The sequence below is a fragment of the Rattus rattus genome, chromosome 3 (assembly GCF_011064425.1).
Source record: "Rattus rattus isolate New Zealand chromosome 3, Rrattus_CSIRO_v1, whole genome shotgun sequence".
NCBI classification, from domain to species: domain Eukaryota; kingdom Metazoa; phylum Chordata; class Mammalia; order Rodentia; family Muridae; genus Rattus; species Rattus rattus.
The window spans coordinates 134,088,788-134,109,841 of NC_046156.1; the positions used below are offsets into that span (position 1 = coordinate 134,088,788).

At 42.3% G+C, this 21,054-nt stretch overlaps 1 protein-coding gene across 2 annotated transcripts in view; it reads left to right on the forward strand.

The window, feature by feature from the left end:
- Positions 1-8,354: 8,354 nt before the first annotated feature.
- Positions 8,355-21,054, forward strand: part of Hps3 (HPS3 biogenesis of lysosomal organelles complex 2 subunit 1) — a 32,588-nt gene continuing 19,888 nt past the window's right edge. For both annotated transcript variants that reach the window (XM_032898606.1, XM_032898607.1), the window contains exons 1-5: positions 8,355-8,631; positions 12,945-13,436; positions 14,316-14,487; positions 14,589-14,674; positions 18,235-18,424. In XM_032898606.1, the coding sequence (XP_032754497.1) occupies positions 8,415-8,631; positions 12,945-13,436; positions 14,316-14,487; positions 14,589-14,674; positions 18,235-18,424 (1,157 nt within the window). In that variant the 5' untranslated portion in view covers positions 8,355-8,414. The remainder of the gene's footprint in view (positions 8,632-12,944; positions 13,437-14,315; positions 14,488-14,588; positions 14,675-18,234; positions 18,425-21,054) is intronic.

The following is a 21,054-nucleotide window of genomic DNA, read 5'->3' on the forward strand; positions in this document are numbered from 1 at the left end:
AACAAAAATATTCACAGGAGGAAATATAGAGACAAAGTGTGGATCAGAGATAAGGAAAGGCCATCCAGAGATTGCCCAACCTAGGGATCCATCCCATATACAGCCACCAAACCCAGACAATATTGCAGATGGCAAGAAGTGCATGCTGACAGGAGCCTGATATAGCTGGCTCTTGAGAGGACAGAGGCAGATGCTCACAGCCAACCATTGAACTGAGAATGGGGTCTCCAATGGAGGAGTTAGAGAAAGAACTGAAGGAACTGAAGGGATTCGCAACCCCATAAGAAGAACAATATCAGTCAACCAGACCCCTCAGAGCTCCCAGAGAATAAACCACCATTCCAAGAGTACACAGGGATGGACCTATGGCTCCAGCCACATCTGTAGCAGAGAATGGCCTTGGTGGGAATCAGTGGGAGGAGAGGCCCTTGATTCTGTCAAGGCTTGATGCCCAGTGTAGAGGAATGTCAGGGTGGGGAGGTGGGAGGGAATGGGTGGATGGATAGGCAATCACCCTCATAGAAGCAGGGGAATTAGTGGGTTTCTGGAGGGGAGATGGGGAAAGAGGATAACATTTGAAATGTAAATTTAAAAAATCCAATAAAGAAAAAAATTCAAAAGAAGAAGAAGGAGGAGGAGGAGGAAGAGGAACAGGAAGAGGAAGAAGAAGAAGAAGAAGAAGAAGAAGAAGAAGAAGAAGAAGAAGAAGAAGAAGAAGAAGAAGAAGAAGAAGAAGAAGAAGAAGAAGAAGAAGAAGAAGAAGAAGAAGAAGAAGAAGAAGAAGAAGAAGAAGAAGAAGAAGAAGAAGAAGAAGAAGAAGAAGAAGAAGAAGAAGAAGAAGAAGAAGAAGAAGAAGAAGAAGAAGAAGAACAACTGTTTCTGGACACCAATGGGATGTTACTTATAGCACTATCTGTTCTGAGCTCCTGTAGCCTTCTCCGCAGCTTGGCAGCATTAGCACTGCCATTTTCTCCAGTAGCTTACTCACTTGTAGTTGTTCTTTGCAGTTACATTTCTAAGGTAGCTCACTTTTAAACAGTAGTTTCCTTCTCAAGATGATGCTGGGCCATTGTGCTCCCAGTCACATAGAGTGGGAACATGGGATTCCTTTCCCCTGCTTGTCTGTCTCAGTCTTTCACCAAAAGCTGCAACTTTCTTTGAGGCATATGAGGGCTGTGGTCTTGACCCTGAATTGGAACTATTTGTCTCTCTTTTCACTAGGAATGCCTGGTTCCATTTATGGATGGGGCTTCACCCATGCCCTCCATTCAGTGAGGCCCCTTCTATCTGGAGATATGTCTTTATCTTCTTTTCAGTGTATCACCAGTCTTCCTTTTGCTACTTTCCCACTGTTCAGTCACTGTCTTTATGCACTTCTAATCAACGCATTTTTTTCTTCTTCTCTTTGGAAAAGAAGCTACTCTCTTTTACACTTGCTCTTCTTTATACCTGGTCATATGAAGACTTTGGCTAGTCTTCTACCTTTGGATTTCTAATCTCTATAATGATAGGCAGTGGAAAAGTTAAATTAGTGGTTACATATCCAAGTTGAAAGCTCATGGGAGAAAGTGGTATTTGGGTGATGTAAGTTGGGGAAGGTGGGTAAAACCACAGGGTTGGTCGATTTCATTGAAAGAGTTAACATAGATAAAGTATGTGCAGGGCCATCTAATTTTAGAATCCAGAAAATCTAAAGGTAGAATCTAGCAAAAGAGATTGTGAGGAGGAAATTTTGAGAATAGAGTAGCAGAAGCTAAGGGAAAACGCTAGTTTAAGAAGAGAACATGAAGCCAGGTGGTTGTGGTAGAACACACCTTTAATCCCAGCACTCAGAAGGCAGAGGCAGGCAGATCTCTGTGAGTTCAAGGCCAAGCTAGTTTACACAGGGAGTTCCAGAACATCCAAAGCTATACAGAGAAACTCTGTTTCAGAGGGTTGGGAAGGGGGAGAAAAGAACTGTTGCTGTAAAATTAAAATAAAGGCTGCCTTTTACCGAACACTAGGTCTGGCACTACAGTGCCCCAAGATATCTGGTAGACATCTTCATCTCAGTCAGCTTTACTCTATCCCATATCACACTGCTCATGGCTACTCTCTGAGCCTGGCAGCAATCTCTCTACCCATCTAGTTCCCAAAGCAGGTTGCCACCATGCCAGAAATATACATCCCAATTCCATGGCAGCCTAGTATATCCAGCCACCACATACTCTCTCGAACTTAAATCACCACAAGAAAGAACACACAACACAATAACCTCTGATCTAATGGATAACATGTAATTGCCCACCTAGACATACAAAGCCCTGTACACATCCATCCCTTAAGAATATTCATAACAACCTGTAAAAGTGCAGAGAGGAATCTTAACATCCGCTTCCATGTTCTCCCAGTCACTTCTCCCTTACTGCCTCGCTCGAGTCTCCTCCTCCCTCGAGTCTCCTCCTCCCTCTAAAACTTTTCTCCTGCTCATCCTGCCTTCTTGTCCAATGACAGACCTCGTTCTATCTTGTACCTGCCTTCACCTGCGTGATGACATCATCCTACAGAGAACATTAAGCCAGGTGGGGTGACTGGTACCTGAAATCTGATTACTCAGGAAACAGAAACAGGAGGAATGCAGTAATTTTTAGGCTAGCCTGGGCTACTGTGATAAAACAAGATCAAGAAGAAACCCCTTACTGCAGAAACTGAGTATGAGTCTGTTGTGCTTTGTAAATGATATACCCCATTTAACTGCATATGTTCTAACATGTGGTCCTAGTTGGCCCCACTTCCTGTGTGTTCTGCCCATCCCCCATGTAGATAAAATGTGATCACCTAGTTTCTTGCTCCTTTTACCATGCCTGCTTGCTGTCATGCCTTCTCCACCATGATGAAATTGTCTCCCTCTTGCATTACAAGCTGAAGTAAACCCTTTATCTATAACTTTCTTTTTCTCCTTCTTCTTGTGTGTGTGTGTGTGTGTGTGTGTGTTTTAATTACAGCAATAGTAACTAATACAGTGTCAAAAACTTTAACACAATTGATTAAAATAAAAAATATACACAAAGGGAGCATTTGCCTTCCAAAAGACTCTTCAAAGAATTAAAAAATTGTTTCCCTAAATATAAATTATGTAACTCATGAAAGAAAGAGAGAGAGAAAGAAAGAAAGAACAAAAGTAAGAAAGAAGAAAGAAAGAAAGAAAGAAAGAAAGAAAGAAAGAAAGAAAGAAAGAGGGAAGGGAAGGACACATGACTGCCCCTCAGTATGGTGGAGGACTAAGTTTATTATAGATAAGTGGGAGATCATAGCCAGAGGCAGACATATCTGGGAGAGCCCAGAGTGGTCATGACCCTGAACCATTCGGGGAGAGGGGGAGAGTAAGGTGAACCAAGTACAGCAGCCAGGAGACCAAAGGTACAAAAAGAATGCAGAATAGGAGTGGGTAACCAAAATGTGTGGATTATATAGGGAAGAGCCCAGTCCCTGGGCTGGAGAGTTCAGGGTAGAAAGCAGAGTATGCCAACCATACCCTGTAACAGGTAGGACTGAGGGATGCTGGGAGAACCTGTAGGCCAAGTATTGGCTTATAGACAATTCCTCTAGACTCCTTTCAGTAAACTATTACATGATCACCTGCTGCCAGGTGTGAGCCAACCTACTAGGACGGCTAGGCTATGCTAGCTCACTCTTGTTCTCTCTCTCTCTCTCTCTCTCTCTCTCTCTCTCTCTCTCTCTCTCTTTCTCTCTCTCTCTCCTGTCACCTCACCCCCAGAGATTCAGATGCCCAGAATCACAGTGGAGAAGTAAGCAGGTAGAGGTAAGAGGTAGCTAAAGAGGCAGATTCTAGAATTTGGAGTCAAGCATGGTGGCTGATGGCTAGCAGAAGCAAGGTAGAAACGAATGGTCTATATATACCATAGGAGAGTCAAATTATTATCTTGCTGTCTGGGCCCATTGGAAAGATGTTCCTTTATGCCCCATGCCAGATTTCAGCACCAGATTCTTAAAGGGAGGGCATGACAACTCATAATTATGTTTGAGGGAAATGTTTCCACTGTAGATACGAGGGAGAGTACAACCAGAGGTGTCTGGAAGAGTCTAGAGAAGGAAGAGAAAGAAGTACAGTAAATATGACCAGCAGGGTAAGCTTAGCCAAGGGGGTTGGGGGTGGAGGAGAGGAGAGGAAGGCAGGAAAGAGAACAAAAAGAGTGTATGGCTGAAATGTCAGGGCTATATTGGAATGAGAAGCTATAGGAAGGGCTGCCATTGTTTTTGTTACCTGACCTCAAAAAAAATCCCTGGCTCAACTATCAAACTTGTGCTTGCCTGAACTGTGAATTGTTCCCCAGGATTTTCTACATCAAAGCCTCTAACATCTTAACCTAACTTTACTAATAATCTACATCTATAAGTTCTGTCTAAGGGTGGTGGTTGAATCATTAATCTGCCCCAGCAGCAGTCCTTAAAAAGATCAATCACTACTATTGTAAGTGCTGATGAAACTGCCCAGTGAGGGACTGGAAATCCCCTTAGAGTTCTCATACAACTCCTAGATTATAAGGGGTCTGATGACTGGATACTCCACAAAAAAATCAAGTCCCCAGGACGCTTAGTCCTCAGGGCTCTGCCTCTCTGAGGCACACCTATCATGATTGTGCTCACCAATGGGCTGAATTTCAGGAGTTCTAAAGCTGTTTTGCTGTTCTTCTTGCATGGCCCCTTCACTTAGCTAGGGTTTTACTGCTGTGAAGAGACACCATGACCACAGCAGCTCTTATAAGGGAAAACATTTAATTGGGGCTGGCTTACAGTTTCAGAGGTTTAGTCCATTATCATCATGGTGGGAAGTATGGCAACACCCAGGCAGACATAGTCCTGGAGAAAGGCCTGAGTGTTCTATATCATGATCTGCAGGCGGCAGGAAACTGTGTGCCCCACTGGGCGTAGCCTGTATGATCTTAAAGCCTGCCTCCACAGTGACACACTTCCTCCAACAAGGTCACACCTCCTAATATCGCCACTCCCTATGGCTAAACATTCAAACTTATGAGTCTGTGGGGGCCATTCCTATTGAAAGTCACATGAGGGTTAATACTAATGACTGTCTGGGAGTACTATTATACCTGTATAATCCATCTAAGCATCTCCAGGAAATACAGTGTTAAGAAATTCCTAAGGGAAGTCTCTCCAACCGGAATAATCATCCTTAGCAAACTCTTTTATAGACTAAATTGTTTATATTCATTCCTATCGAAGCTTGTGGTGGTTTATATATACTTGACCCAGGGAGTGACACCACTAGGAGGTATGGTCTTGTTGGAGTAGGTGTGTCACAGTGGGCATGGGCTTTGAGACTCTCATCCTAACTTCCTGGGAGGTAGTCCTCCTCTTTGCTTTTGGAACGAGATATTAAACTCTCAGCTCCTCCTGTGCTGTGCCTGCCTAGATGCTGCCATACTCCTACCTTGATGATAATAGACTGAATCTCTGAACCTGTAAGCCAGCCCCAATTAAACGTTGCCCTTTATAAGAATTGCCTTGGTCATGGTGTCTCTTTTACAGCAATGGAAACCCTGACTAAGACAAAGTCCTAACTCCCAGTAACTCAGAATATGACTGGAATGCAGACAGCGCCTTTACAAGGCAGTTGAGTTTAAGAGAAGTCATATGGGAGGTCATAGTGGGGCTGACATCTTTAGAAGAGGAGGAAGAGACAGCAAGAATGAAACAGACGCTGTGAAGATAGTGAGAAGGTGGCCATCCGCAAGCTAAGGAGAGAGTCCTCCAAGAAACCAGGACTTCTCACACATTCACCTGTACTACCAGCCTCCAGAATTGAGAAAGGAGGAGGAGGAGGAGAAGAAGGAGGGGGAGGAGGGGGAGGAGAAGAAGGAGGGGAGGAGGAGGGGAAGGAGGAAGAAGAAGAGGAGTCTGTTGCTGAAACCAAGCAGTATGTTTTATTTGTCATGATAGTACTAAAGAACAAATGACCTCTTCCATTAGGATATGTCTTAGATTTTTTATTCCTGCACAAACATCATGAGCAAGAAGCAATTTGGGGGAGGAAAGGGTTTATTCAGATTATACTTCCACATTGTGCTCATCACCAAAGGAAGCTAGGACTGAACTCAAGCAGGTCAGGAAGCAGGAGCTGATGCAGAGGCCATGGGGAGATGTTACTTACTGGCTTGCTTCTCTGACTTGCTTTCTTATAAAACTAAAGACTACCAGCCTAGAGACAGCAGCACCCACAATGAGCACTCCCATCCTTGATCACTAATTGAGAAAATGCCTTACAGCTGGATCTCATGGAGGCATCTCCTCAAGGGAGGTTCCTTCAGCTAGTGTCAAGTTGACACACAAAACCAGCCAGTACAGGATATGACGGTATACCACCCTGGTCTCTGCTTTTGTAACAGGAGATAAGAGTGGTTTCTATTCACAGGGGCCCACAAACAAGGAAACTATGCATACATACACTCACTCTACATTATCTTCATGGAATGATTAATCTCATCAACTTTACTGGCTTTAGAATCACCTATGTAACACACTTCTGAGTGTGTTTGTGGGCACATTTCCAGAGCAGTTTAATGGGAGAGGGAAGACACAGCTTGAATGTGGGTTCTGCCATTCAATGCTGTGGGGTCCTGTACTGAAGGGGAATGACACAGTAAGGAGACAGCCATTCTCTTTGTTTTCTCATCAGTCCAGGTAGAAGCAGCTTCCTCCATGATGGACTCTTCCTCCTAAACACTGACCTACCTACACCAAACCTTTCTTCTTTGAAGTGTAAGGGTCCATGGTTCACCAAAGAATGATAGCCTGGACTTAAATAGTATGTAAACGCAAAGAGTGTTTTATTCTGCAGAAGTCCAGCATGCTGGAGTCTCCCCATCACCAAGATAGAGAGATCACTAAGTGAGCTTGCAAACCTGATTTAAAGCACACTAGGGAATTCCTGGGAAGGTGACCCCGATGTTAATCTGTTGGGTCCATCTCTAAGGACATTCCATTACTGGGGTGAGGGGGCTGGGAACTTGCTAGGGAGGTCTGGAAATTGCTGCTGATCCTTCGTCCTTGCCTTGGGCCAGGTGGTAGGGCAGCTTCTGAGATCTGGACTTGCCTGGAATTGCCCAGTTCTTGGAAACAGATTTAGACCTCGTCTCCTTAACTGCCAATTTGAAATCTGTCATGGAATCAGTCTAACCTTCTCATAAGCTGATGGTCACGGCAGTGAGAAAAGCAGTTAATAAAGATAACATATCTCGTCCCAAAGGGTCTTGGGTGAGCCAGGTATAGGGACTATCCCAAGAGAGAAGAGGCTATCTCTAGAGAAGGCAGTGCAGTTCTAGGACTAAATGAATCTCATGAAAATCAAATTATGTTCAGTTAATATCCTGAAGAGGAAAATTAATCAAAAGAGACAGATTTTTGAATCAGATACTCATGAAAGGGAAAAGAATGCTTATGGGCTTCAGATGATTAACAGTCTGCTTGTTTTCTTCCATGATTTCTGCAGCCCAGATTTCTAACTGGAACCATTCTTTGTATTCTTCTCTGCTTACTGAGTTTGATGATCCTGTTGTCTCCCAGAGTGTTCCTAGTAGCGGGTACTTTAGTCATTGTCATCAGGAAGGTATTCGAAATGGAAGCAGTTTAACTTCAGTCCAATTGCTCCCACTTTATAAATTCTTTGAGTAAAGCACTCAAGACAATAATCAGCATGGGAATTGAAGTTTGCTCTTCTCAGTGTCAAAAGAACATCCCGAAGTCAAACAATACATACGTGCATGCATACACATATATTTTCTAGAATTGTTAAAGAATTATTATAAAATCTGGTTTATTGAATCTCCCAAAATAGAGGAACTCTGACGGCAAGTTTCTTCTATATAGGAAATAGGAAGATTATACTGACCATCTAGGGATTTCTCTCCTCCCCTAATATCTAATGCTTAGAGGAAACTCATGCCAAATACCTGTATAATGTTTTTATAGATCCTCTCATCCAATACATTATCTTTTTGCTAATCATCTTCAAGGACTTGCCCTTTTCAATAAAACCATTGTAGAATCCACAGTATTTGTGGTGTTTTTAATCCCACGTTGGGAGTTAAACTTCAGGTTTTGCAGTTTCATCCTTCAGAAGCTCAAAGGCTAAGCCTGAGTGGTACGCTGAAGTCGACCAAGGCACAGACTAGCAGTTGATCGAGTGCTAAACACTCTAAAGGTTCCATATACCAGTCTGGCCAAAAGCAGCAAAATTAATATCTCCAAAGAGGTCTCTGCATCGCCTTAGGGTAGTACACATCACTTAGAGCGAGGCCTCTTTAAGGAGCCGTGCTCAGGGCGTGGTCGCAGCGCTCACGTGATCCGGAGCAACTCTCTAAGCTTGCGGAAGCCGCTCAGCGGTCCCGGGCACCGGGATGGTGCGTTTGTACAACCTGCACCCGTTTGGGTCGCAGCAGGTTGTCCCCTGTCAGCGGGAGCCCGAGCAGTTCTGCTGCGGCGGGAGCGACGCGCTGTTCGTGGCTTCCGGCTGCAAGGTGGAGGCGTTTGCTGTTCAGGGCGCAGAGCTATGCCGGCAGCGATGCACCTTCTCCACGCTAGGCAGGGTTCTGCGCATGGCCTACAGCGAAGCCGGTGAGGAGCGGCTTTGGGGCGGGGTTCTGGGTAGGGAAGAGATTGGTATTTCTCTTGGCTGTCTGCTGAAGGTCTGTGCTTGTCCGGAAGTTAGGGCTAAAGTCGCGCGTGTTGTTGTCATAGCAACCACAGGTCGGGTGTAGTGCTGCGTAGGGGTGCTTGCCTAGTTTGCCTGAAGCCTTGGTGGGTCTGATCCTCCTCTTTCAGATCGCTCAATCAGTCATTCTAGCACTTTGGAGGTAGATACTGGGGGATCTGAAGTTTAAGGTCACCCTCTGCTGTTTAGTGAGTTCCATTCTAGCCTAGGCTCCAGGTAATCTTGTCTAGAAGCAAAACAAAACAGGCACCCCAACACGTAGAGGGAACGGGGACTGATCCCCTCCACATCTTGAGTTAAAGGCATGTGACTCTGTTTCATTTATGCCAGACCCTTAAAAAAATTAATGTAAGAAAATTTAAACCTGGTTCAAAAGAAAGAGGAGGGAGAATGATATCCTGAAGTTTACAGGAGGGTCGACCTCAAAAGTTATCTTAAATCATAGCCAGCTCTTTTGCTTCTTAAGTCATTGTCACTCGTGGGTGATTTCAACCCCTCACAGTATAGCCTGACCTTTAAAAATTCTTAGTGTGTGAATGTGTATAAGACAAAGACACAGGCAGAATGTTTACACAGTTTGCCCACTCTTCTTTTTAATTTTTAATATTTATTTATTTTATTTGATATGAATACACTGTAGCTGTTTTCAGACACACCAGAAGAGGGCATCAGATCCTATTACGGATGGTTGTGAGCCACCAAGTGGTTGCTGGGAATTAACTCAAGACTTCTGGAAGAGCAGTCAGTGCTCTTAACCACTGAGCCAGCTCTCCAACCCTGTCCCACTCTATCAAAGGGACATTTATTCTACAACTTGAGGCACGGGTCATTTTACCAGGTGCTTTTCCTGCCTTTCATTTGTGTTGATTCCTGAGGTCCTTGCATTGACTACTACGTGTGGGTAGGAATCATATAGAAAGCATTAAAAAGATGCTTGGGTCCCACCTTCAGAAACAATATTCTGTTTCCCTGGAATAAAGCTAGCATTACAGTGTATCAAATGCCTGGCCCCAGTTGGGTACTAATGACTTGAACCACACTGACTGGAGGGGGCAGGCACTAAACCATGATAACCTCATTAATGAAACCTCCAAGAACAAAGATGCTTTTATAACCAAGTTGGCTGCCTTAGAGAACTTCAGGAATCATGTGGGATGGCATTCGAATCATGGGCCATATAACTCAAAGGAAGCATTCAGTCCATAGTTGAATTTCAACTTCTGAATGTAACTTCCATTCACTCATGCATGACTAAACATTAATAGGCTGACCCCTGGCTATGCCTATGTCCAGAAAACCTGTCTTTGACTTCTTTGACTTCTTTTTTACTTCCAAGTAAATGCGTCAAGGGATTTCTGGTCTCAGTGTTCTCAGTACCCAGTGTCCTCTGCCGTAGCAAATCTACCTTGTTAAAAATCCAGTACAATCTGTGCATTTATATTTACTACGAATGTTTTGTAGGCCGTCTACCCAAGCAGAAAGCATTTTTTTTTTCTGTCAGGGCCAAGAGAAACCCCAAGTCCCAAACTCCAAAAGGCAGTCCAAATATCCAGAAGTGAGCTCACCCACGACTTTAGGAGGGTTTCTGGTATTTAGATACAAGCCAGCATTCTTCAGGAACTGTGGAGCCAGTTCCTGTCTGTCTAAAGGAGTCATTTCCCTTACCTCTGGCAAAAAGGATCTATGACTTTCCAATTAACATATGCCCCAGGTGCCTATCATCATCCCAAGGTCCAGGCTAGCCTCAGGTCTCCCTCGGTCCCTAAAGTACCTACTTCATATTTCAAAGTCCATGCTAGTGACCCAGCCCTTCTCACCTCCTCCTCTAAACTCCCTCCAGCTCCTGGGCTTCCCTCCCCATAGCTACTTGTCCTTCTAACCCTCACTATTCTCTGCCCTTGTAATTCTCACTGTGCACTGTTTTCTGTCCCCTGCTCTTCTCTTGTAGATAGCCCTGCCCATGTCTATTCAGCTGGCCATGTTCAGTTTACTTCTTTCTCTCTCAGCTCTGGATTTTTCCAGATCTTCTGGCTGTTCTCTCCCTATCCCCTTTTCCCCCTCCTTCCTCCTCCCCTACCCCTCCCCACTATCTTCAATAAAACAACACCATTCCCCTTAACTATACCATGGAGTGGTCATGTTGGCAGTTTTACCTTGGGCTTCCTCTCCCTAGCATACACTTACTAATCAGCCATAGGCTGTTCTCCCTTTGTAAATTGTGGGCACTAAGTAAGTCAGTCATGGGGTCCCTGTAACCAGATTTCTGTTGCTAATGGTTTGAGAGGGTTCAGTCCACCATAGTGGATAGGGCTCACATCTCGGTGGCCAGAAGGTAAAGTAAAGCAGTAACAAGAAGAGACTGGGGCAAGATAGAGTTCCCAGATATCCCCTCTTCAGCGGTGACCTTCCTCCCAGAAGTTTCCTTCCCCCAGCCAGACTCCCTTCCACAGATCCCCTACCACACGGAAGTCTCCAAAATTTAAGTTTCCTAATGGATTAGGGCATTCATTTGGTCAGAACTTATGATCTAGTCATTTTTGGAAACTATTTTACAAGAAATAACCAGAGGTGTGCTCTTAGGTGTTTTGTAGCCCAATCAAGTTGAAATGGTGAACAGTTACAAGAGCATTAGGGAGAAAGTAAGGGAAAAGTTAGATGGTAGGTTTGAGTTTTTAACATCACCAGGGATGATAGAAATTGAATTTGGGTAGCATGTGTGACGCGAAGAGGAGGGATAACTAAAAGACAGACAGAGACCCAGAGGCAGTGAAAAAGACCTTCTGACAGGACATGTGTTTATGGAGTGTTTGTGGGTGGAGAGGCAGGAAAGGCAAGACCACACAGCTCTTCTTGCCAATCTTTAGCACAAGTATACTCATATACTGAATGACATTGTTAAGTAAAATCCTCCCTTTAAAGGTTATATGGAACACTACAGAATTTTATTCCATTTTCAATAGTTTGCAGAATGAGTATAAGTCTTTGGACCAGCTAGATCCCACAGCTTTAACTTTTGTGTGTTACCTTAGGCAAGATGCTATTAATGATAGTCGGAAACTCAGCATGCTGAAATGTAAAATAGGAAGCAAGACATTTCTCTTGAAGGGCTCTTGTAAGGATTTACAGAAAAATTTAAAGGCTTGTTAAGGAGGCATGCATAGCAAGTGCTACTACAGCATTTACAGAACCAGTCATTAACTTAAAATCATACAGTACAACATGGATATTACCTACAACTTGCAGATACTTCCAATTCATATGTGGATATATATATATATATATATATATATATACATACATGTATATATATGTACATATATATATATAGCTTTTATTGTAACTAAACAAATATCCCTAGTTTTAAATATTTACTAATATGATACCAAAAATAGAGGTAACAAAAGAATAGTAGATGAATTGGACATCATCATTAAAGATTTTTTTGTGCATATATCCTACCAATTGGTGGAAAGAGCTGTCTGGAGTTTTTTGGGGGAAAATTTTAAACCATATATTTGATAAAGGACTGGTGTCCAAAGAAGACATGCAAATGTTCAAAAGCACAGAAAAATATGTTCCATGTCACTAATCATCAGGGACATGCAAATTAAAGTCACAGTGATATACCCCTTACCCATAGTATAATTGTTATTTTAAAGTTATCATAATGTAGTTGGGAATGATGGTACAATTATAAGCACTCAAAAGACCAGGGCAAGAGGATCTCGGCAAGTTTGAAGACATCCTGGGCTATGGAGTGAGTTTAAAATGCACTTGGTGTATGGCCTAACATAAGACAAATCTTCAAGTAATTATAAATGCTTATTTGTTACAGAATAAGGTATAGTGGTCAGGCCAACTACATGGCGTACACTAATTGGGAAATATTTTTCCTTATAAAATGAATTATTTTTAATATTATGTAAACAGTGAATTAATCCAGCAGCTGTATTTCTTTATCTCTGCTAGTCCCCAGTAACCACACAGAGAAACTGATTTATTTCAACTGACAGTTAAATGGTCTATAATAACCCCTATGCTAGTCTGGTTATGTCTCAGCCCCATCTCATGATAGAGGTCAGCTTAGAGGTCAGCTGTGTTCTTTCTTTGAGCCAGTGATTCCTGTGTTATGTTATACATTCCATTTTCAGGCAGTAAAATAAATGATTGAGTTTCTAATTCTAAGTTCCAAATGCAATCTTGCTTCCTTTTTTAGGAGACTATCTGGTAGCCATTGAAGAGAAAAACAAAACTGTATTCCTGCGTGCTTACGTGAATTGGAGGAGTAAGAGGAGCGACAACTCTCGTGTGTGCATTCGAATGGTTGGGCACAAAGTGGAGGCATCCTTCTGTGAAAGCTTTAGAGACCAGATGTCTATAATTGAAATGCCAATGTCCGAGGCCCCTTTGTGCATTTCATGTTGTCCTGTGAAAGGAGATCTACTTGTTGGATGTACAAAGAAGTTAGTCTTATTTACTTTGAAGTATGATGTCGTTAATGAGGAATTCTCAATGTTGAACTTTGAACGTTCATTAATTATACACATAAATAATATCACTCCTGTTGAAATCTCTTTTTGTGTTGGATATGTTGCTGTCATGGCTGATTTAGAAGTCTTACTCCTAAAACTGGAGTCAGACCCTATACATGGAGAGGGAGTTAACCACCACCCACAAGAAAGCATCAACCCATTGGAACAGACAGAAGGTAAATGATGAATTTGACTTTCTAGTTTTATATAGAGAAATTGTCTTTTCTGATAGGCTTTAAAGAAATCTGGTATCTACAGCGCATGCCACAGTTCTTATGGGCTTAGGTGTTCCTATGACCCTGGTTTGTGTTTATGACTATCCGTAGCTTATTCTTCATGGTGTAAACCTACATGTATTTGTCAGTATGTGAGTAATGGAGCAACTATTATTGGATGAGGGATTTCTGAAGAAAACAGTTGGTGCTCTTTTGTTGAAACAGGGTCCCATTTTGTCCCTAGCTTCCTTGGAACTCACTTGATGCAGGCTCGGCTCAAACTTGGGACCTTCCTGTCTCAGGTTCCTAAGTGTAGTCATTATAGCTATGAGTCCTGGACTACGTGGGTTCCTAATGTTTGTTCTCATATTCAATATTTAGTGACATTTAATAATACTGGTTATTAAATGTTGCCCCCACTTTTCAAATTGACTGCAAGCTAGAGTTTTTTGAGAAGAATAAACCTTAATTGAAATAATACCTCTGTGATATTGATCTGTAGGCAAACCTGTGTGGCATTTTCTTAATATTGATGTGAGGGGGCCCAACACATTGAGGGTGGTGCCACCTCTGAGCAGGTAGTCCTGATTTGTATAAGAAAGCAAGCCAAGGGGGAGAAGCCGGTAAGCAGCTTCCTGTCCTAACTTCCCCAGTGATGGAGTATGATCCGAAAATTGTAAACTGAAATAAGCTGTGATCCTCTCCAGGTTGCCTTCGCTCATGATATTTTGCCACAGCAGTGAGCACATAACAGCACATAATTAAGACATATATGTCTAATGTTCATTCTGCAGATGGTAGCACTCACAGTTGTTAAATTCTGAAATTTTATTTTTTAAGATGTCAGTAATGAAACTTCACAGCTTGAGTCAGAGGATTTTGTTATCTGCCTAAAACCTTTGGAACTTTTTGGTGAAAAATGTAAACAGTCTGGAATATCTGTTAAGCTGGAGTCCACAGGATTAGAAGATGAAAAAGTAAAATATTTACATGTTCAGCATCTGCTGTATAGGTATGAGTGCCCCCTTTTTACACATGAGCTTTTAACTTTTTCCTGCCCACTTAAAATATGTGGAAATTAGATCTCTCCCCTTTCTCTTCTTCAACCCATAGACGGTTTGCTCCAGATATTTCATTCTATGGCTTGTCTGATAACATCAAGTTACATTCCCTTCAACTGCTGCCCATTCACCAAACTGGTAAGTACAGCTGAGCTGCAGGGTAGAGAGGTTTGCAAGGCCCTGGACTGGAGGGAAGATAGGCAGTAGATTTCCTTCTTCTACTGAATCTTCCTCAGGAAAGGGAAGCCATATTGTTTAGGAGAAGTGAAACCTTTAGGAGGATATGACCAAAACAACTCATTTCTTTTTTCTTTTGAAATAATCTATAGGCCCAAAAAAGGAAATCTGTGAACACTATTGGAGCAGAGGTCTTGTCTAGGTTCTAGCTGAGTTTTGACAAACTTTCATAGGATGACCCTGTAAGCAAGGTAGAAAAACATGCTTTGAGTGGAAACTCATTCAGAGTACTAGTTTTCAACTCTGCTGCACACTGCATTTATTTGGACACTTAAAAATATGATGGGAGGGTTGGTCAAGTATGTTTCTAGCATGAATAAAGCTTGATTCCTAGCACTGAATAAACAGGGTGTGCACACATAATTTTATCACGAGGGAGGTAGAGACAGGAGGATCAGAAGTTCAAGGTCGTCCTCTGACTACACAGTTCTAGGCTACCATGCATTATAAGACCTTGTCTTTTAAAAAAAAATGGCGGTGATTCTAATTCTGACTTAATTGGACTGTGTTGAACTTTGGCACCAGTGTCCTTAAGTGTTCACCAGACATCTGGTGAGCACTGCCCTTGCTCATGGCCTGTTCAGCGTCTTCAGATGGTTTCTGGGAAGATATAAACATTATTTTTGAAGTAAATGCCTATTGAATAGCTACAGCTGTTGACCGTTATGCTGAGTATGAGGAACAGCAGGCAGCATGCTTGTCTTTACGAAGTTAATGATCTAATGGTGAAAGCAGGTACTCATCACACACTAACAAGATTGGACACTGAAATAGTGCTCTGTGGGAAACGAGCCCTGGTATACAAGCCTGTAGCAAAAGACCCCCTGTAGAGAGAATAGCTTATGTAATGTATGGATGTATTCATAATGTATGGATGCATCACCTGTCAATTAACAAGCCTATGGCTCAGGCAGGAAGTAGAGGTGAGGCATCCAGGAGGAGAACAGAATTCTGGAATAGAGCCAGAGGAGGAGGCACTGGAAAGGAGACACAGACATGGTGCCTGAGCACAGGGAACTAGCCCTGTGACAGGATGGAGGTTAAAATAAATGAGTTATCCTAAGTCATGGTTCAGTCAGAGAAGAGTCTAGCTATATGGCCAAGGTCTTTGTAAATATATTTTGAGTCTGAGTCTCATTTCTGGGAGCATGGGGCTAAGAGGAAGAATGAGGCCCCGACTTCAACAACTGCTTGACTTTTCCTGGCGTCTAAGAAGGCTGCTTCCTGAGAATGGATCTGTAGGGTGAATCGTGCTGACTCTGGGCTTGAGATAGCTTCAGTGGAGGGAAGGGAAGAAGTGTTCCAAATAGAGGAAGCCACAAAGTTCTCTCATGAGCATAGAATCTGTATTTGAGGAACTGAAAGAGCCAAGACGAGAGAGAGTGGAGAAACAAAAAATGGGTGTGTGTGACACAAGGGTGGACACAGAGCTCAAAGTCAGTCAGGGTGTCAGCTCTTCCATTCAGTGAACTGCCCATACAGCTGGAATAAAAAGCCCCAATCAGTCCACGACCAATGTGACCTAACTCTGGACTCATTTTGTCTCACCCTGACATGTTTACTGTTCTCTAGTTACAGTAGCCTTCCTGTCTTCCTCAGATATGCCAAGTGTCCTTTGCTGTAAAACCTATTCTTCCTTCTACCAAGGCCTAGAATGTGCTTGCTTCAGATACTGCATGAGTGGAGTATTCACATCATTTAGTGCACTGCTCAGACGTCACCTTACCACAGAGGACTTCCCTTGGTATTCGCAGTTTGACTCACTTTTATTTTTAATCGCGCGTGCGCATGTGTGTGTGTGTGTGTGTGTGTGTGTGTGTGTGTGTGTGTGTGTGTGTGTCTGTCTGTCTGTCTGTCTGTGAGTGAGCTTGGCATGTGAGTGCGTTGCTGGCAGAGGCCAATGAAGATGTTACAGATGGTTATGAGCCACCCAACTTGGGTGCTAGGAACTGAACTCAGGTCCCCTGCAAGAGCATCAAGATCTCTTAACTGTTGAGCCCTTTGGTTAAGGCCCTATGCTTTCTCTATTTAAACTCTCTCTTCTCCACTTAGAGTTTGTTTGTTCCCTGTCTCAATCTTCATCATTAGAATGTGAGGGCTCTGAGAGAATCCTCCTTGTTTTGTGAATTGCCAGAACTTCAAACAGCAGGGACCTTGAGAGTATTTATTGAAAGGCTAAATGACTGTAGGTGTGTGGTTTATATTTGAGCTGAGTCCAGGATGGGTGTGTGTGGGTGTTTTGGAAGATGAAGAACTTTGCAAGGTGTTGCATAAGACTAACCAACATATGTAAGCTGTAACATTATCATGCGCTTAGAGGTTAGTGGCTAGTTCTGTTTAGCTAGAGCTCAGATGTGTCCTGGAAAGAAGAAAAGAATGGGGTTGGCTTTGGGCTAGTTATGGAAAGTGCAGGATTGGACTTTCAGTATCAGTAGGGATCATAGAAGGAGGAAGAAGACTTTGTGTTTGTTTCTGTTTTATGAGACAGGGTTTCTCTGTAGCCCTGTCTGTTCTGGAACTTGCTCTGTAGGCCAGGCTGGCATCAAACTCAGATGCCTGCCTCTGCCTCCTGACCACTAGGATTAAAGGCATGTTCAGAAGAAGACTTTTTAAAAAGAACTTCGATTATGAAAACCGTTAAACTCATTTAGATAGTGAGACAACAGTACAGTGGATTCCCCCTAACCCCCATCTATAGCTTCCACATGGCAGTATCCTGCTGCATTCCTGGTTATTTTGATGAATATCTTAACATCTATACTGTCTTTCTATAAATATTTCTGTAAACAGAGTCTGATATTCTTCTATTTTAATGAATTCAAAATACTTTTCTCAGGTATCTTATCAGGGTACACTTTTCCCTGATCCTCTAAATGTTTTTTTTTTCCTATAATACATCTGTTTGAATAAATTACATAAACAGGTTAGAAAATTACATAAACAGGTTAGAATTATGAATCTCACTTGATTTCTGTATCTTATGTGGGACTAGCTTTCTTTCTTTTTTTGCAATTTATGTAGCAAAAAACTGGGCATTTCCTGTAAAGCTTCCTGTAGTCGGAATGTTGCTGATTGAGTCCTCACAGTGTCATTCATCAGGTTCCTGTATTTCCATGACTTCCAGCTGTGGGATAATTATGTTTCCATTGACCATGTTGATGTAGATTCATGCTTGATTAGGATATTATTATTATTTTTTGCTGTTTCTTGGACAGCCTGTAGTCTCTGGTGGACACTCCAATGCTAATAACCATCGATGAGTATGACTTACTGTTAATGATTGCAAAATGATGCTTTCCTAATTACCTCCTCCCCATAACATTTCTTACCGTCCACTTCCCCTTAGCACCTCTGTGGTCATTGTATGATACAATATAGTCTACATCGGAAAGTCATGATATGATTCTTCCCTTTTATTTACTGGCTTCATGTCCTGTCTTTCTTGCATTTTTCCAATGCAGGTTTTCATCCTGATGAAAAAGATTTGTCTCAGAAAAAAGAGGTGCCAAGTCTCTTCTGTTTCTTCTCATTACCCCATGCGGGCTACCTGTACATGGTGGTGAAGTCTGTTAAGTTAATGTCAGTCTATTGGTATCCTGAGAAGTCTCAGCAAGCTGTGCTCACACCACAATTCTTGCATGTCATCACAAGGTACGGCCCCAGTGACTCGTTGGCCTTGCACTCTGTCTTTCTGTAAGTTCTTAAGCTGGTGCTGAAGTCTGAGGATTTATGCCAAGGAGCTCTGAAAATTGATGAGTCATAGTGTCTTGTCAGTGATAAAGATTTGGGCTCTGGCTTTGCCATCGTGGTGCTCCATTTGATTGGATGGATGGCCTTGTAAAATCTAGAAGCCTTCTCTATGAAGCCTTTCAGAGAGTTATGAGGAGTGGGAGATGGCTGAGCCTCTCTTTAGCATCGCTTTCTGTGCCTCCTCTCATGGCTGCTCTCTCCTCTAGTGTGACCTGAGTTATTTCATAATGTTCTAGAACTCACAACAGCCAGAAAGGTCTGATTCTGTTCCTCAGTTAGTAAGGCTGCAGAAGCAGTCATGGGAGGTTGAAATTCCATCACGTGACTAGTAGGTAAGAGTTATTTTCGGGGTGTCCTGGCCTCAGCATGCCGGAACATAAACTGATTTCTTAAACAGGAGTTTGTTGTTATTTTTTTTCTTGTGGTAGTGTTGATTTTGATTCTGTCTCTTGTATTTTGTGTCTACATTATTGTAGGGATTGCCCTGGACCTTCTGACCAACAACCATGTCAACTTCCTAAAGCAACAGTATAAGAGAAGGCCAGAGGCACATTTACAAAGCACACATACTAGCAGATTTAGGAAAATATCTTAGATTTTATGATGTACTAAGTGTCCCGTGAAGAAGGAAATTACTTCCAGCTAGGTCATGTGAGAACATTTCCAATAGGTAGGTGGGGTCTGAAACTAGAAGATGAAGTTTTGATGGATGAAGTCATAATCGTTATTGGTGGAGGGAAGTTGATAAAGACTGTAATCCAGGTTTTCAGAATTCTCCGGTAGTTAATTGGGTAGAACAGTGATTTTTATTTTGTTTTAAATTTGTGATTGTATCAGAATTTCCAGTAGATGCTAGGAGTGCATTTTAAACAGTACAGAGACCACTTTGGGATGCTGATACCCACTTTTATCCAGACTTCCCCTTCCCCTACTGTTTTCTGATATAAGGAAAAATGCTAACTGTGGGAGTATGTTAGAGCACTGTCCAAGAATGGAGCTCTATGAGGAGAATTCTGAGTGCTTGTAAGAAAACACAGGCTAAACCTGTGACCTCCGCTTCTTGGGTTTGTTCTTGGAATGTGCTTTCATGCCCTCTCGGGTATAGTAAACAGGAGTGGATTTACTTCAGATTATCTTGCTACTGTTGTTTAAAATATTTACAGCCTGAACTAATACAGATTGTCTGAGGCTCTATACAAAGTCAGTTATTGCATGAGACTTCATTCAGTCCACCTCATGGTTTGGCGCCATTGTGCCAGGTCCTCTGCGCAGTGACAGGAGTGTTTCCTGATACCTCATCTTCCCACTCTTCATATTTGTGTGAAATGATCATCTTTGAATATGAGGAAGCTAAAAATAAACACATGATGGCACTCCTGCTAGAGAGCTAGTGACTGGTTTTGATAGTCAAGCTGAGGAAGGCTTTTCTTTTAATTCTGGAACACTGATATCAGCCATGAGGGTTCATTATGAATTCATCATATATAAATAGGATGTGCCAGTGCCCATGAAAGGGTATGAGGAGGCTGTATAGAGGGCAGTGGTATCTGCCCTATATAATTCAGAAAGAAAAAGAAAAGAACACCAGGGTCTTGAACCTTATTTATTTATTTATTTATTTATTTATTTATTTATTAAAATGGGGGCTTCCTATGTAGTTCTGATTGGCTTAGTACTCACTAGGTAGCCTAGACTGACTTTGAAGTTATAAGTGTCTTCTTGCCCTGCATTTCTGAGTGCTGGAGTCACCAGTTTGTGCCACTGTGCCTGGCTTAAGCTGGATTTTATGAAATAACGCTGGCTAGTGTAATGTGGGGCACAAGTGCAGTCTGGTTTAGACCACTGAGTTTGAAGTGTTCATTGACGATCAAGAGAGCAAGTGGATCTGTAGATAATAGAGAGGAAATCTCAGATATTTATATCCAGAAAGCAAAAGTTGATTTTAAAAGTAGTCAAACGTTCCTGGAGACCTCAACTCTAAAGAAGATTGTGTTTAAAAAGAAAAAGAAGGAAGCCAACAATTTTTAAAATTTTTATTTTGGGTGTGTTGCTTGTGAGTATGTGCACTAAGGGAATGTGTATAACGTGTTCAGCTACCCATAGAAGCTAGGCTCCCCTGCAACTGAGTTTGTGTATGGTCGTGAGCCACTGTGTGATGATGGGAACCAAACCCAGGTCCTCTACAAGAATAGCAACTCTCCAGTCCCAAGAAAAAGCTCTTTTAAGATATACTGTCATCTCTCAGAAACTAAGGAAGTGGAGGGGAAGTAGAGGAATAGAAATACTCATTTCCATCCCATGTGCTAAAAGTCTTTCCATTTTTTCCTTCATCTGATTATATATATAGATAGTACAATGAGAAATTAGCGGTAATACCTACTACATTTGTATGGTATGTTACGTCTCATGCCATTATTGTTAGGCTCCTGGTTTTAGAGATGTCAGTGAGTTTGGGTGAGGAATGTGGAGCAGCCCAGAGCCTTTTGCCTCACAGTTGATGGGAATCAGAAAAAGAACGGATGGTGCTCAGG